The sequence below is a fragment of the Vicia villosa genome, linkage group LG4 (assembly GCF_029867415.1).
Source record: "Vicia villosa cultivar HV-30 ecotype Madison, WI linkage group LG4, Vvil1.0, whole genome shotgun sequence".
NCBI classification, from domain to species: domain Eukaryota; kingdom Viridiplantae; phylum Streptophyta; class Magnoliopsida; order Fabales; family Fabaceae; genus Vicia; species Vicia villosa.
In genome coordinates, this window is record NC_081183.1 from 147282322 (window position 1) to 147300422 (window position 18101).

At 31.3% G+C, this 18101-nt stretch overlaps 1 protein-coding gene across 1 annotated transcript; it reads left to right on the forward strand.

The window, feature by feature from the left end:
- Positions 1 to 3365: 3365 nt before the first annotated feature.
- On the forward strand, positions 3366 to 4836 carry LOC131599894 (probable F-box protein At4g22030). The gene has a single exon (XM_058872135.1). The coding sequence runs from the start codon at positions 3450 to 3452 to the stop codon at positions 4713 to 4715; it is 1266 nt and encodes a 421-aa protein (XP_058728118.1). The 5' UTR covers positions 3366 to 3449; the 3' UTR covers positions 4716 to 4836.
- The last annotated feature ends 13265 nt before the right edge of the window (positions 4837 to 18101 follow it).

Genomic DNA, 18101 nt, shown 5'->3' on the forward strand with positions numbered 1-18101 from the left:
AATAAACAAAAAATATGATAAAAAATATTGAATTATTATATTTTAAAATAATGTAAGAGAGAGAATAGGGGGATGTGTTGATGTGCATAAGGTATATCCTTATGCACGGTGCATAAATACTCAAATATTATTTATATTACTCAAAGTATTATATTTATTACTCAAAATAATGTACAGATTATTTAAAATAGTATAAATATTACGCAGAACAATGAATATATTACTCAAAATAGTTAAAATTCGATATTACTCAGAATGATGTAAATATTACTCAGAATAGTGTACTCATTACTCAAAATTAATAATTACTCATAATTAATAGATGTGTACAAATAATGCATATATTATTCATCCGTTTCTAACTAAAATGTTACTTGGAACAATTTAAATATTAGTCGTACAAAACTTATGCACCGTGCATAAGGATATACCTTATGCACATCAACCTAACCCGAGAATAGGGAAAGAGTGGGAATATAATGAAGTAAGAGAGAGAATATAGAAAAGTGAGAATGAATGGTAGAAGTTTCAGTTGTGTCAAATGTTTAATACTGATTGGAAAATAGAAAAGTGGTAGGGTGATTTTATTAGTTACCATTTAGTTCAATTTGTAGTGCAAATTTTTTTAGAAAAGGGCAATAATGAAAGTTTGGTCAAATTTCTAGTAAATGATAGATAGTAGATGTGAAACTCTAAGTCATTTAATAAATTATATGAATTTATCAAGTACATGCCTAGGAAGTTAGTGAAGAGAAAATTTGTGTGTTATTTTCCAGCAATGTTGTCAGGAGTGTGAAGTTGAGGTTAAAGAAAATGTCTAAGTTTTGTGAAACTCGAGAACTAGGAAAATATTTTGGAGTGCTCTTGAGTGGCAAATCTTTGAGAAGAAGAGACTATCATTATATCTAGGAGTATCTAACGACAAAGTTAACATGCTAGAAAACTAATCAACTTTCTTTTGCAGGTCGCATTATGCTGTTTTGAAGAATAAGTATAGTATGTCAAATTTTCTTGAATGGAATTCACGTAAGTTAAACAACTAATACTTATATATTTATTTTAGATTTATAATTTATAAAAAAAATAAGTTTGAGGCCCCTATTTTATGAAGGTCCCGAGCTGTGGGCCTGATTGTCCGGGCCCAAGGTCAGGTATGGATAGATTATGGGTTAATTATTCAGGACATTAATCAGTAGGTTGGTGAAGACGATGATTGGAATTGGAACGTGTAGAAGTAGTGAATGCCAACGTTGATTTTACAGAAGATCAAATCGCTTCTTCCACCTAATTCTAAAAATTGAAGAGATGAAGTCGCAATCATAGAACTAAAATTAGTGGGGTATCAGTGGAAGCCATGTATGACCGACTATTTAATTTGGACGAAGCAGAAAATGATGATGTTTGGAGAACTATCTGAACTCGTATGATTCAAGACAATATTAAAAGCTTTATGTGGTTACTAAGGCGTGATAAATTGCAAACCAATCATCAAAAGAGTTTGAAAGGTTTGGATGGGACAGATTGAAAACTTTGTGAAAATGTTTATGAAACTACATTGCATATCTTTAGAGATTGTCAAAAAGCTATGCATCTTTGGAATAATAGCGTTCCTAGAAATATTAAGATGGAATTCTTTAATATGGAGCTCAATGATTGGATCAATTTAAATTTAAGACAAATAAGGAGTAGAGTTGGGTCGGTAGGTTGTCATAGCCTATGGTGGTGGCGTAACAAGGAGCTTCACGATGATCATTATGATAGATCCTATTGTTAAGGGAGCTTTGTGCAAAGAGAGAATTAAGGAGTATGATTATGCCTTAACTAGTAAATATTTTGGTGGGATGGAAAGCTCTAGAGGATGGCTGGATTAAGCTTAATACAAATGGAGTGAGTAATGTTAGTAAAGGAGTGGGGTGTGGTGGTATCATTGAGATAAGAGGGAAAATGTTTAGGTGGATTCTATAAAAGCGTTGGGAAATATAGTGCTTTTCGAGCAGAGCTTTGGGGAGTTTTAGAAGTATTACGGTTAACTAAAAGGCTTGGTTTTTTTTGAAAATTGAGCTTTGTGTTAACTAGAACACGGTTGCTTAAGTTATCGAGACAGGAATAAGGAAAGACATGGAAGGGTATGCACTGATTAAGCAAATTCAAAATTGTATGAAGTTGCGTGAGGAAGTGAAAGTGGTCCATTCGTATAAAGAAGCGAATTCTTGAGCCGATGCCTTAGAAAAAACAGGTATTGATAGCCTGCATGATAAGATATTTCGTCAAAATGCTCCGAATTTTATCAAGACTTTGACAGATAGAATTGCTAATGGGACGGTTTTTCTAGAGATTAGTTGTATAGTTTTTTTTTCCTTTTTAAGTTTAAACACACTCTCTGATAAAAATTAGATTATATAAATTTTACTCAATAAAAAGATATATAGTAAAAAATATTATTATCCTTCTCTTTATGAAAAGTTCTCATCACCAATACGTATTCCATTTAAAAAGAAATATATTGTGTCTTTTTCAGTCCTAAAATATTGTCACGCTCATCCATATATGACTAGGAATATTATGGGCCTGTTTGTTTCAGTTTTAAAAAATAGATTTTTTAAAGTATTTTGAAAATAGACTTTCTAAAACGGTTTTCAAAATATTACAAGTTTTTTAATATTTGTTTTTTTTAAAATAAAACACTAATTTTGACTTCATAGAACATAAACATAGATTATTGAAGACCAAAACTTAGTCAAAATCACAATTTTTTCAAAAAGTTATATTTCAAAAATGAGTTTTTATGAAAATCTATTTGAAATAGCTTCAAAATTAAATAAATTTTTAAAAATTTAATATTAATTTTTTTTCATAAATAGATAATATACCTAAAATTACATTTTAAGAATAATTATTCAAACAAATTTTTTATTTGAAGTTTTTATAAAAAGTTTCTTTGTAAAGTTTTTTTTTCACAAAATTTTATAACCCTATAAAAATCATTAAAAAAAAAAAAAAGGCAAAACAAACGGTCTAATGGTCTGAAAAATGGATTATGACAGGTGGGAATATAATACGAGAATATGAAAAAAATACTACAATGTGGACCAGATCGTAAGTTATTATGCGAAAAAATATTTATGTGGCAGGAGTAGTTGGTTGGCATTACTCCTTAGTGGTCCCTGTTGGTCGTTGAAATATATTAAGACTAGTACAAAGAAAAGTCAATAACAAGGCCAAGTCTAATCTTACGGTTAGTTATGACTCCTTCCCATCTATTCTCACTTTGATCCATTCTCTTCATTTCTTCTATGCTATGGTCTCTCTCAATATATATACCATCCACATCTATTCCATTTTTCATAACTCTCATCTACCATTCAACAAAACATTCTTAACCCTCCTCACATTTCTCATCTACAAACAAATTTCAAGAAACAGAAACTTCCAACTAAATTATCCAGCCCATGGTTTCACTACAAATATTTTCAGCAGCTAATTTATCTTCTTCTTTGAAGACAGTTAATGCTGCTATTCATCTCCCTAAACTCCCTCGTGTATTCTCAATCCCACAACTACCAAAAACAAAGCCTCTTATTGAGGACTTTAATGTATCCATTCATCATATTAATACAAATCAATTTCAAAACAATAATATTGTCCTCACCTCACAATCACACGACAGGAATACAGATGATATTATTATTAAACTTTATGCAGTCTTGGAAGCTGTTTCCGACAGAGTTGAAATGCATCACAATATTGCCCAACAACGTAACAATTGGAACAATCTTTTATTAAATTCCATCAACATGATTACTCTTACTGCTACAACTTTGGCTGCTGTTGCTTCTGCTGCTGCAACCACTTGCTCTGATTCTTCACTTTTGGCTTTGAAACTATCTTCTGCTCTTTTATTCTCTGCTGCAACCGGAATCTTACTTATCATGAACAAAATTAACCCTTCTCAACTCACAGAGGAACAAAGAAATGCTACAAGATTGTTTAGACAGCTTCAGACACAAATCCAAACCACTATTGCAATAGGAAATCCTAGTGAGGAAGATGTCAAAGATGCAATGGAGAAGGTTTTGGCACTTGACAAAGCTTACCCACTTCCCTTATTAGGAGCAATGCTTGAAAAATATCCTGCAAAATTTGAGCCTGCTGTTTGGTGGCCTTCTAAAAAAGGAAAATCACAAAGAAAGAAAATTGGGAAAATGAATAATGGATGGAGTGAAGAATTAGAAATGGAAATGAGGGAGGTTGTTGAAGTGATAAAGAAAAAAGATGCTGAAGATTATAACAGACTGGGAAATATAGCTTTGAAGATAAACAAGAGCTTGGCAATTGCTGGGCCATTACTCACAGGAATTGCAGCTATTGGATCTACTTTTATAGGTAATGGTAATTCTTTGGCTGCTTTTGTTCCTCTCTTGGCTGGTTCATTGGCTTCTGCGATTAATACTTTTGAACATGGTGGCCAAGTTGGCATGGTTTTTGAAATGTATAGAGGCTCTGCTGGATTCTTCAACTTATTAGAAACCTCAATTGAATCAAATTTAAGTGAGAAAGATTTAGAGAGAAGAGAAAATGGAGTATTGTTTGAAATGAAGATGGCTTTGAAGTTGGGAAGAAGTATATCAAATCTGAGGGAACTTGCATCAAAATCAGCTTCATATAGAATGGAAGGTGTTGGTGACATGGATGAATTTGCCAGCAAGCTTTTCTAAGATAATCTTTACACAGAACACATGTTTTTGCTCCTTAATGTGTAGATATCACATTCTTTTATTCTTTTATGTATATACATTGTTAGTCATCTGACATAGAAAACAAATGTAAATATAGACTACAGATATCTTATTTTGATCTGCAAATACTGATATAGAATACAACTTCTAACTAAAAAATTACTTTAGCTGAATTATTCTTTCAATTCTTCCTAGTGAAATAAACACTTTTTTATTTGAATTTCTACAGCTTTGCATTTTATCACCTGAACAAATAGATGTAATACTAAGTGATTTGGAGAGATGTGTTATTTGTTCTTTCAAATTGTCAATTTTAAGTTTTAGACTAGGACAGATATCACACTTAACTAAATTTATCTTTTTTCCTTATAGTGTTAAAGATACGCCATTGTGAGAGAGTAAAGCAAGTTTATCTTTTAAGGATTCTATAATTTTTAAAACTTCTCTCAACTTTTAAAATCGTTTTCTTTCTATGACAATTTTTCTTGAAATATTTAAGGCTTCAACATGCATTTCATGAAAAATTTTAGACAACTCAATGTAAGAGAGTAAAGCTATTTTCCTTGTGATGCACCATCAAACAAAGATTTGCTATTTCTTTTTCACCCGAATTTATGCTGGAAAAGAAAAAAGCTTCATTTTCTTTCCAACTAATGTATGTTCTACGACCTTTAGCTTTATGTCCATTCGTCTTTTAGAACGATTGCTTGCTTTTATACTTTGTTAAACTTGGACAATAAATATTGTAGTGTTTGAATTTACAACATTCGTAACAGGTCACTTGCATTTCTTTTTCTTTTTATCTTTTCATTTTTTGGTAGGTTACATTTTCAAAACTTCACTAAGTTTTAATTTGAATGTTTTAGACCATTTTTCTTTTGGTATTTGTTGTACCACCTGATAAACAAACCCATCTCTTTTTCTTTCGATTAGTCCTCATTAGTACTATATTCATCATCCTTTACATTTGTCTTGGAAATAGAGGCCTTCAAGAAGATGATTCTTTTTTCTCCTCTAGCCTTTCTTTCTTTTTCATATTTGCTTCACTTGCTTCGAGTCTTTTAAGCTCATGTTCACATTCTTAAGCTTTCCGAAAAGAGAACATATGCCTAGTGTTTTCAAATCTTAGGACTCTTTTACGGAAGTCACCTTCGCTAATCATTCCCTATAGATACACCGTAATATTTTGTTGACACATTCCTGATTAGATAAAGTCTTTCTCAAAATTACTAAATTGTTGATTATATAAGAAAACATCATCTAAATGGGAGCCACATGCTCAGTGGGTTCTATACGCAGAAGCTCAAACACCTTAGTTAAAGTGTTAACTTTAGACTGCTTTACATCTTTAGTACCCTCATCGATTACATGAGGTGCATGTCACATTGTTTGAGATGTTTTACAATGCGAAATCCAAAAATATAGATCAGTACTAAAGGCGGATATCATTATATTCCTCGCGCTTTGATCATACAACTATTTTTAATTTCATCATTAGTTTAGCCTTTAATTTAGGGGATTTCTTAACCGAAACACCATCGACGATAATTTTTCGAACAAATGGATTATCCTTGATAGAAATCTAAAGCATTTTACCTACTGACATTAAATGCAAACACATGCATTCTTTCCAATACACATAATTTTCTCCCTTGAATATGAGAGCTCTACAATACTCATTCTTCGAATCGTCATTACTCATATTAACACTTGAAGTCGCGAGACTTGATCAAAAAACTAGATCTTAGGCTTTTCGTTTGTTTGAATATGGATGTAGAATGATCTACAAATAGGTTAAATAGATCTTTCCTTAGAAAACTAAATATTTTAAAAGAGATCACTGGATCGAATTAATGTACAAAGGAAAACAATGATAACAAGATTCAAATAAATACATTTGAATAAAATCTGATTAATTGATACAAAATCTAGAATTATATATATATATATATATATATATATATATATATATATATATATATATATATATATATATATATATATATATATATATATATATATATATATATATAAATAATCACCAAATACATTCTTTTATTCTTTTATGTGTATACATTGTTAGTCATCTGACATAAAAAACAAATGTAAACATAGACTACAAAGATAATTTGATATGCAAATACTGACATATAACTTCTAATTTCATCAGATAACTGAGTAGGAAAGTTCATGATACATATCTTCTTTTCCTTACTTTCTTCGATTTCCAAATGATACATTTTCCTTTATTTCTAGGTTCTAATAGAGATTTGTAAATACATCAATTGGTTATTCTAGACACAAAATGAAAGACAATTCTACACGTGGTGGTTGGCTTAAAAACCAATTTGGGATTTTGAGTGGATAAGAGAGTTGTCGACTTCTACCTTATTGTAGATCAATTTGATCAAACTGGATGACCAAATCATGTGTGTTCTCATCTTTCATTTTTTTCTACTTCTTCTAATTTGTTTTCATAGGTTGACAAATTAATTTTATTTGAAGCCCATTTTTTAGTTGTCATTGTTACTTGTTCCACACATCAACAATCTTAGTGTGTTTGAACTTTGAAATATTTCAATTTTCACAACAAGTGTCGTCCACCATGGTGCAAAGGGGGTTAAGCTTTCAGGTGAGCATCATGAGTTATAAATATGACACTAAGAAAATTTCTAGAAATAACTATTTTATATCAGGGAAAGTGAAAATATAAACAATCTTAATGCAACAAAAGTGTGCAAAAGTATTGAAGGGTGATACAATGACGCTTGCAAGCCTAAAACAAGCCTATAAAACTGAGATGGTGAATATGTTTAGAAGTTTCATTATCTTATGCCTCAGAAATAAAATTTGAAGTGAAATCTCTAAAGAGAAGATCTCAACTAAGACGTGGTTCAAGCTTGAATCATTATATATGATCAAGTCGTTGGATCTCTAATTTTGTAAAAAAACAACAACTCCATTAATTCTCTATGTTATAGAATGAGTTCATTGTGGAGTAGTTCACAAAATTTCACAAGAACATTGATGTCTTGAAAAATATGGGGGTAAATATTTAGGATAAGGACAATACTCATTCTTGTTAAGCTCATTATTCAAATTCTTTGAGCACTTCATGGATTCCCTTCTTTATGATAATGAATGTATAATCACCTTGAATGAAGTCCGAACGACTTCATGGTCCAAGGAGATATCAAAGATGAAATATTTCAACCAAACTCAATAATCTCCACCTTGATTGAAAATAATACATCAATTTTCATTGTATTCACTGACAAGTCATACTTTACCATAAAAAGTGTAGTTACTTGAAGCTGCACTACTCTAAGAATTTTCACATTGCCTTTACCGACAATCATAGTTTTAAAAACTATCATACACTCTCATGAGTCATGAAGAATATATTTCACTTGAAGATAAACCACTTCAAGAATTTCAGGTTGTCTTCACCGAAAATCGTTTTCTTTATCATGAAGAATAAATTTCATTTGAAGTTAAACCACTCCAAGAATTTCACATGTCAAAAAATAGGTTGAAAACCTATGGTGTAACTTCCTTATTGACAAGAAGCTCTCCAACCACCGACATAATCCTTCACCTTATGTAATCTTGATTGTATCAACACATCTTTGACTTGAACTTTCCACAAGTCAAAAACAATTCCTCCATCAATTTTCGCTAGCCCAAACTGCACAATAAAACTTGTGATTGCAACTCAACAACTCTTTATAACACTACCCTTCTTTTCTGATTTGGAAAAACAAAATTTGATTTAAATTTAATATAAACGAAAATATTAAATTTTTTTGTACAAATCAAAACAATGAAATATCAAAAAGTAATAAATATTGATATAAAATTAATAAAAACATATATATATATATATATATATATATATATATATATATATATATATATATATATATATATATATATATATATATATATATATATATATATATATATATATATATATATATATATATGAGAATGGATAAATTATATGAGAATGTGAGAATAAATCTGAACCATTAGATTTTAAAATAAATGGTGGAAATTATATGTCATTCTTTTTTTCTCTCTCCTAAAGTCAAATACAAGCTTAAAGTGTTTTTTACTGGTACATCTTGTAAAGAAAAACTTGAATCCTATATATAGCCTTGAATTCCCACTTCCATCACTAAATTAAGTGATGTGACATTTAGAAGAACTTTAATCCTATATATAGTCTTTGACTCCTTATTCGCTCACAAAACTAAGCAATGTGGGACTTCTTTAAAATGTATATTTTCAACCAATCCCAACATTCACCTCCTTGATTGAAATAACACATTAACTTTCATTGTCTTCACCGACAATCATACTACATCATAAAGAGTATCAACATGTATATTTTCAACCAAACTCAACAATCTCCACCTTGATTGAATATATTACATCAATTTTCATTGTCTTCACTGACATTCATATTCTACCGTAAAGAGTATAGTTACTTGAAGCTGCACCACTATAAGAATTTCCACATTGTATTTACCGATAATCATAGTTTTAAAAACTATCGTACCCTCTCATAAAGAATATATTTTACTTTAAGATAAGCCACTTCAAAGATTTCACATTGTGATCATCGACAATCATATACTTTATCATGAAGAATAAATTCGACTTGAAGTTAAACCACTACAAGAATTTCACATGTCAAAAACAAGGTTAAAAACCTATGGTGTAACTTCCTTATTGGAAAGAAGCTCTTCAACCATCGACATATTCCTCCACCTTGTGAAATCTTGATTGTATCAACACATCTTTGACTTGAACTTTCCACAAGTCAAAAATAATTCTTCCATCGATTTTCTCTAGCTCAAATTGCACAACAGAACGTGTGACTGAAACTCAACAACTCTTTATAACACTACCCTTCTTTTCTAATTTGGAAGATCAAACAAATCTGCAACCACATAGCATACTAAGAACTCATATCCATGGATCAAAGCAAAGCTCTAATACTAGTTGTTGGGAAAATAACAAACATAGAGAAAAAGAGGAACAAAATAACAACAAAAAAGATTAGCGTAGAAACTCCAAAACCGGAGAAATAACCACGACCGTTGTCAAATGACAATTAGAGAATAACACTAAGTGAAATTTTTTTTACAACAGGCCTCCAATTCACCCACACCGTCCAAAACAAATATTTAGCTACATCTCACAACACTCTAATACAAGAACATAAGAGAACAAAGAAAGTCAAATATAAGTTTAAAGTGCTTTTGACTGGTACACCTTGTAAATTAAAACTTGAATCCTATATATAGCCTTGGATTTCCACTTCCATCACTAAATTAAGCGATGTGAGACTTAGAAGAACTTTAATCCTATATATAGTCTTGGGCTCCTTATTCCCTCACAAAACTAAGTGATGTGAGACTTCTTCAACATGTATATTTCCAACCAATACCAACATTCTCCTCATTGATTGAAAATAATACATTAACTTTTATTGTCTTCATCGACAATCATACTCCATCATAAAGAGTATCAACGTGTATATTTCCAATATAACTCAACACATTATCTAGTCAAGACTTTCATGAAAAACTAAGGTGGCATTTGAGATTAGGGCATGCCAGTAAAATGAGTTTGGTTGAGCTACCTAATCAAGATTTGATAGGAATTGATAAATTGAGTAAACTAGAATTTTGTGACCATTAAATACTAGGAAAACATCACAGGGTGAAGTTTGAGAGTGGTGTGTGTAATTTTAGAAGACTTTTTAAGTACATTCATTTGAATATGTGTGGTCTCACAAAGGTGTCAACTAACGGAGATGATTTCTATTTACTCATTACCATTGATGCTTTTCCTAGAAGAGTGTGAGTTTACATTTTAATAAGTAAAGTGAAACCTTTGAAAATCTTTGGGAATAACATACTCTTATAAGAAATCAGTTGGGAACTAAAATGAATGTGATGAGAAATGACAATGGAATCAATTTTTTTCCAGAGGAGTTTAATGAGTTTTTTCTTAAATAAGATATAAAGAGACATAAAACTGTTTTTGGAATACCTCAACAAAATGTCCTAGTAGAATGCATGAATATGACCATTTTTGAGACAATAAGATGAATGTTGCTGGGAGCAGAGTTACCAAAGAGTTTCTGAGGTGAAGTTGTTTATACAACAACTTACATTATCAAAATAATTTCATCCACAAAAATAGACTTCAAGAAACCTATTAAGATTTGGAGTGGAAGACTGATAGACTATTCAAATTTGAGGATTTTTGGATCTTTAACATTTGTGCATATCAATCAATGCAAGCTTGATGCTAAAGACGTGAAGTGTGTCTTTAGTGGTTATCCTAAAGGTGTGAAAGATTATAGGCCATGGAAGATGGATTCTGAAAGATCAAAATTTATCATAAGCAGGGATTTAACTTTTTATGAGACCCCTATGGGGATGAAGGGCAAATAATTGAAGGTTAAAGAATCATAAGCTATGATGGATAATACTTATTTTGAGATGGATGTACCTACTAGAGATACTAAATACGATGAGGTAGTTACACTCATGTTTCTATTTTTATTGAGGTGTAACCTATAAAGGCTCTTAATTATGAATTTGCACATGACAGATTTAGGAGGGATATTGTACCACCTTTAAAGGTATGACTATTTTGATATTATTTGTTATGCTTTGATTATAGATGAAGGGTTACAAGACTCAGAATAAAAGATCTTCATGGAAACATTCAAAAGCAAAAATAGTCATAGTTGGTTGATGGATGTGAATGATGATATGCACTCATTATTGAAGAATAATACTTGAAATTTTGTGAGACTACCTAAGAAACAAAGGATGGTTGGATTATAGAAGAAGAAAGATAATCCATGTGTTGAAGAACCAAGGTTTAAGGCATGACTTGTAACAAAGGGTTTTACTCAAGTGGAGGGAATTCGGTGAACACTCCGGTACCTTTTAATTTAGTTGGGTACCGGTACTTTTAACCAATCAAATAGGATAATTCAATGCCATGTCATTTTCTTATTTTTATTTATTTTAAAATAAAATAAAATTTAAAAATAACTTACACTAAAGGTTCCAGTTCCTAATTGCTTTTCACGGGTACCTAAGAATTTGCCTTTATTATAATGAAATTTTGTCACTTATGGTAAAATATGATTTTATAAGGGTATTACTGACAATTGTGAATCAACGTGATTTTGAGCGGAAACATATGGACATCAAAACAACTTTCTTACATGAAGAAACATGGATGCTTTGTATTGAACAAGTCTAAGGTAAGTTTATTGAAGAAAAAATTGGTGGGTAAAAAAATCTCAAGGCAGTGGTATCATCGATTTAATGAATTTTTTTATTAAGCATGATTTTTTGAGAAACAATTATGACATTTGTGTATACATATCCGAAAGGAGTGATAAAGTCATTCTATACCTTCTTCTATACTTTGATCATATATTGATGGGAAATTATAACAAAAAGAATATTAGTAAACTCAAAGTGACTTGAATAAAAAATTTAAGATGAAAGATCTTGGTGAAATTAAGAGGATCCTGAGATGGATACTATGAGAATCCTAATATACCATCAAAATAAAATTCTTCATCATAATCAATCTTAGCCTTTTGCAAATTTTCTTATATTGTATTTTTTATTCCCCTGATATTCTTCTTTTCCTTGCACTCTTTCTTGGTATCAGCAACCTTATGTTCTATCAAATGTGAGAAAAGTTCCCACATATCATTATTCTTGATGACTTTCATTTTGTTGTCCATTGCACCTCTCCATATCTTATCTTGTGCAACTTTTTCAAAGTTTTTTGATTCATAATATGAAGAAATACATAACTGTGTAGAATTAAAGATATCGTGAATACTTCTTGTATGTGTCAAGATCCTTTTACTTCTAATATCTTCAAAAGTTGAGAAATGACTACAATAAAATCTTTAAGGACCTCACTTTCTAACATAGTAAAGGGAATTCTAACCTTCAGGACCTCAATAACACAACCATAGAGATAGAAAGCCTCGACACATACCTTCTAAGGACGTGTCATAAAAAAATTCTCCCCATCTAAAACGAGATCCAAAATAAAATCCTATTCACAACCAACAAGCGAAACTTCTCAATTAAATCTAAACATTTATGGTATTATCATCAAGGTAGCACAAACTACAGTGGTAATCAGCAACAAAAACATCAACCATTCAGACAACACAATAGACAGGTCTGAATAACTCCCGAGAAAGACAAATGTCATGACTACTTTCAATGTACTCACCAGGAACACTAGAACTACTAGATGGACGACTAAAACCACCACATGTAGAATTGTATTTCATTCTCTCTATTGAAGTGTCTAGAACAATCTATTAAAGTATCCAAAACTCTCCCATGAAGCCTATTAATAGAGGAAAATTTATCATCTGTAAATCAAGAATATAAGGAAACGAAGATATATATCATGAATTTTCCTATTCCGCTATGTGATGAAGTTAGAAGTTGTATATCAATATTTGCATATCAAATTATATTTGTGGTCTATATTTACATTTGTTTTCTATGTCATATGCCTAACAATATATATACATAAAAGAATAAAAGAATGTGATATCTATACATTAAGAAGCAAAATAATGTGTTGTGTCTGAAGATTAACTTATAAGAGCTTGCTTGCAAATTCATCGATGAGATTGGAAGCTGATTTTAAGGCAAGTTCCCTTAGATTTGATATACTTCTTCCCAAATGTAAAGCCATCTTCATTTCAAACAACTCACCATTTTCTCTTTTCTCTAAATATTCCTCACTTAAAGTTGATTCAATTGAGGTTTCTAACTAGTTGAAGAAACCAACAAAGCCTCTGTAGATTTCAAAACCATGCCAACTTGGCCACCATGCTCAAAATTATTAATAACAGAAGCCAATGAACCAACCAAAAGAGGAACAAAAGTAGCCATGCACATGTCACTACTAGAAATTTGGCCTACGGCCACGCTAAAATTGTCCACAGCTCAAAAACTGTGGCCACATATATGATTTGGCAATGGTTATCAAAGCGTAGACGTATGTTATAGAATATTGAATCCGGAGTGTAAAACTGTGGCCTGTACTTCAATTGTCACGGTTATATAACGGTAGATATTTTAAGCCGCAATTAAAAAACCGAGGCCTATAATTTTCAGTTCAAACTGTGGCCAAAGCCCCAAAAAATTACCCCTCCAAAAGTTCCCTCCTATTTTTTTAGTTTCCCTCTATCTTTTAATATTTTCTTTTCTATTTTTTTTAATCAAAAAAAAAAAAAACTGCGACACAAAATCTCTTTCCATCAATTTCCATTTTTCAAACACCACGTCCAATGAGCAACACAAGTTTATTCTTAATTAAAATTCAATAATCAAAATAAATTAAAATCAAAACCAATTAAAAACAATAATAAATAAAAATAATAAAAAGAAAAAGAAAAAGGGAAATTAGGGTTCAAGTTGGTGCTTTCAATCACTCTGAACTCTCTCTTCTCACTTTTGCAAACGCAAACGACACACTCCCTCCTTCTCTTTATTTTCCTATCGCCGCTGTCACCAGAGAACAACAAATTTTCCTATCGCCCTACTCAGTTATCTCCCTGCTTCTATTCAGACTCCTTAACACAACCCCTTATCTTTCAATTTTATTCTGTTTCCGATTGGAATCCGCCGACCCAACATGTGTTGCTTCAAATCCCTAACCGTCAAAGCAACCACCACCACCACGAATCTGAACAGGTTTGTCTTCTCAAACCCTAGTCATTTTCTGTTCTTCACACTTTTTGTTTTAGTAGTAATGTTGAACTGAAAACAAATCCCGACATGAGATTCGCTAGATTCGATTCAAGAGTGTGTTTTTGAGATGGGTTTTTTCAGTACCATTTTTGAGATGGGTTTTTTTGACAGGCTGTGGAAGTGATTGATGAAGTGTATTGCCTGGTCTTGTTGGTTCCTGAAAATCAGGTGAGGCTTATCTATTATATAATCTTGTTTTGGTTCAGTTTATAGGTTTGGATGAAAAGGGGAAAAATGTCTTAATTTATAGGTTTTGATTTTATGGTCATGGCAAATATTTTTAGTGAGCATGCTAATTGTAATGGATTTTTCTGAATGTAGTAGGTTCTAACATCAAGAATATGACATGAATATGCATTGTTGAGTCACAAGGTAATACTTTTCAGGATCTTCTTGTTCTTTGGCTTAATGGTGAACCTGGTGGCTTTAGCTTTTATGTCTTTACTCATTCTTGTATTTATCTTTCATATATATATCCTTTCATTTGCTACACGTGAACTAGGCGTTCTGTTACTACACAAGACAAACATAGAGAAACGATCACAGAAGTTAGATTTCAACAAGATTCAAATCTGTTTGCAACCGCTTCTGTTGATACAACAGTAAAACTATGGAATGCAACAACTGTGAGTCTCTTTCTTTTCATATCCCTTTTATTATATTCATTCTTCTGTGCATTAATTGTGTAACTTGAGGATTGATTAATTCATTATGTTTTCATGTTTCATGATATAAAGTTGAGCTATGAGAAACATGAGAAAGGACTTAGACATAGAGGGACTGTAAGATCGTTGGACTTCCACCCATTACACGAAAATACTCTTTGCTCATCGGACGATACATTTTCTACTAGATTATCAATACATTTTCTTTATTCAATACATTTTCTTTATGAACTCATTACTATTGATGTCCACCTTGACCAAAAATTTTATGGATTATATTCCCTTGTATCTCTCATTTTCTTTCTCTGTTTTGGTTCTACCTCTACAATTTTGGATGTGCTCTTCTTATGTGGTAAAGGATGAGGATGGAGGTGCTTTGATGTATAGTATTTTTGTTTGTTTTTCAGAGCTAATTATCTATAAGCTTTGATTCAGGAATGTGAAAAACTGTGTATATAATATCTTTGATGAAGTATCTGACTCAAAATATCCTAGTTTTAAAAAGGTAAATCTATAGTTTCCTTTTTCTAATAAACTCTGTTGATTCCATTATCATTTTTCTTCTTCAGCTTTCACTGAACTTGTAACTTACGCAGGCTATATATAACAATGCTGCTAGTATATGGAAAGCAAAAGATATGCCAATGAATAATGATATTTGTTTGTTTGAATGAATGAATTAGTTACGCAGTGGAAGCTTCTAACCATTTCGATGCAGGCGGTGAATTCGTTGAACATGGAGGAGGATTGGTTTCGATTGGAATCAGAATGGGGAGGTACGTTAAAATGTTTCTTGGATTTGCATTTTTGTTTTTGTTATAGAGGCATGAGATGAATTATGATAATGTTTGACATTTGAAAGCTCTTTTTAGGTGCTATGAGATTGACTGGAGATCAAGGATTATAGCTGTGAAGGAATCATATGTAGTTTTGGATAAACCTGCTGGCACTTCAATATGTAATCAATCTTACACTATGTGCCTTTAAATAGTTCTTAAATATTTCAGGGTTGTAATTAGAATGCTAATAGATATTCTATATAAACGTATCAAATTTATAATGGGTCACATACTAGTACATTATAATTGTGATTATTTTTATTTATTGTATATTAATAATGTATTATAGCTAGCTTAGTTGGAAAACTTTTGATTGGTTACTAGAATATTTTATATATATAAATATATATATAATGACATCTTTGTGTAATGGCACAGAAATAAACCGTGACAAGATCGTGACAAGATTAATGGTTTAGAATGTACAAAATATAACTACGGTTTTAAATATGTGGTCATAACCAAACCGTGGCTATATCTTGAACCAAAACTGTATCGTAAACGTTAAATTAAAACCGTGGCTTTACCATATAGCCACAGTTCTGCAGTCATGGCAAATTCAAACCGCGGCCTTAATCAAGCTACCTAAACCGTGGCCTAAAAAAGCCACGGTTGTAAAAAATGCGTGGTCTATACCAAAAAACTGTGGACTTTACTTTAGGCCACGGCCGTATACTCCACAATTGGATTTCCGTGGCCAAACCGTGGCCTAAGCGTTACGCCACGGTTATTTTGCATATAGCCTCGGTTTTCTGGGCGTGGCGGGAGACCTTTTTTCCTGTAGTGTGTGTTGATCTGAAAATCGTACGTGTCGACACATAAAAGTAATTTCTTTAGTATCTGTTGACCTAAAATATTTTATGTGTCGACGTATGCAAACAGAAGCTACAATATTTATTATTGTAGTACATATGTCGATCTATGAATGATATGTGTCAACACATACACTTGTGTTTTAACAAATTATTTTTCAAGCTTGCAACTGATTTTTAATGCTATGTAATTCATTTTTGATGCATGATGCCTTTTTCAAACATGTTCTAGGTGCACTATAAAATCCCAAATGCAAATGTGTAAATGATGACTCAGAGATACGTTCAATGTACAGAAATACTAAAGTTTTCTTAGTTTTGGCATCATTCAAAACACCTAATGAGCAAGCACACTCACATGAAGAACTAGAAGCATTATTGAGCCAAATTCTAACTCTTAAAGAGCGAGTGATGGATAATGAGTTTTAAGAAGCTTGGAAAACATTAAATAGCGTAAGTTTTTCCTACAAATTTAACTTAGTTTATCAAATTATTATTTTCTAAATCAATTTGAGAGGTTATATGTTCATTGAGGGGTTGCTGAAACACACATTTGACATAAGATATAATAAAACCAATTGTATATATATCACATCGGTTAAAAGCTACAATCGTGAAGAAATATAGTGATACGCGCCATTTTAAATTGCTAAAATATTGTCGCTAGATATCGAATCCATGACAATGTCACTTTTCACTATGTTGGATATTCAAACTATGCTGAAATGCGACACACTATCCAATTTTTTACCACGACTACTAGGCCTAAGTGAAAAGTAGGTCACTTACCATCACATCATTTATTATCGCAGACTTTCAACCTTGATAAAATTCTTCTCTCATAGTGGTGTAATGTTAACACTTAAATAAACTATTCATTTAAAATATATTTTTGTTTATAAATATCTCATCATCAATAACGTATAGCTAACACTTAGGATGAAGGGGTTTGTCAAAAAAAAAAAAAAACACTTAGGATGAAGGGGTGATGCGATTGGTACTTATATACTTAATTTGTTCCTAAACTTTGATTGGAGCAAATATTTAAAGTTTAAACATTAGTATTTTTTTTTAAGATTTGAATAAACATGATGCATCATCTCATGTCATATATTATTTTATAAAAAAATTAGAAAGGACAAAACTAGTCTTTAAATAGATTAATAATATATCTTTTAAATCTATACATCATCCTGTTGAGATACCTAAA

Bases quoted from the DNA above. Each gene is read 5' to 3' on its own strand.
- LOC131599894 (XM_058872135.1), top strand. From the start codon at position 3,450: ATGGTTTCACTACAAATATTTTCAGCAGCTAATTTATCTTCTTCTTTG.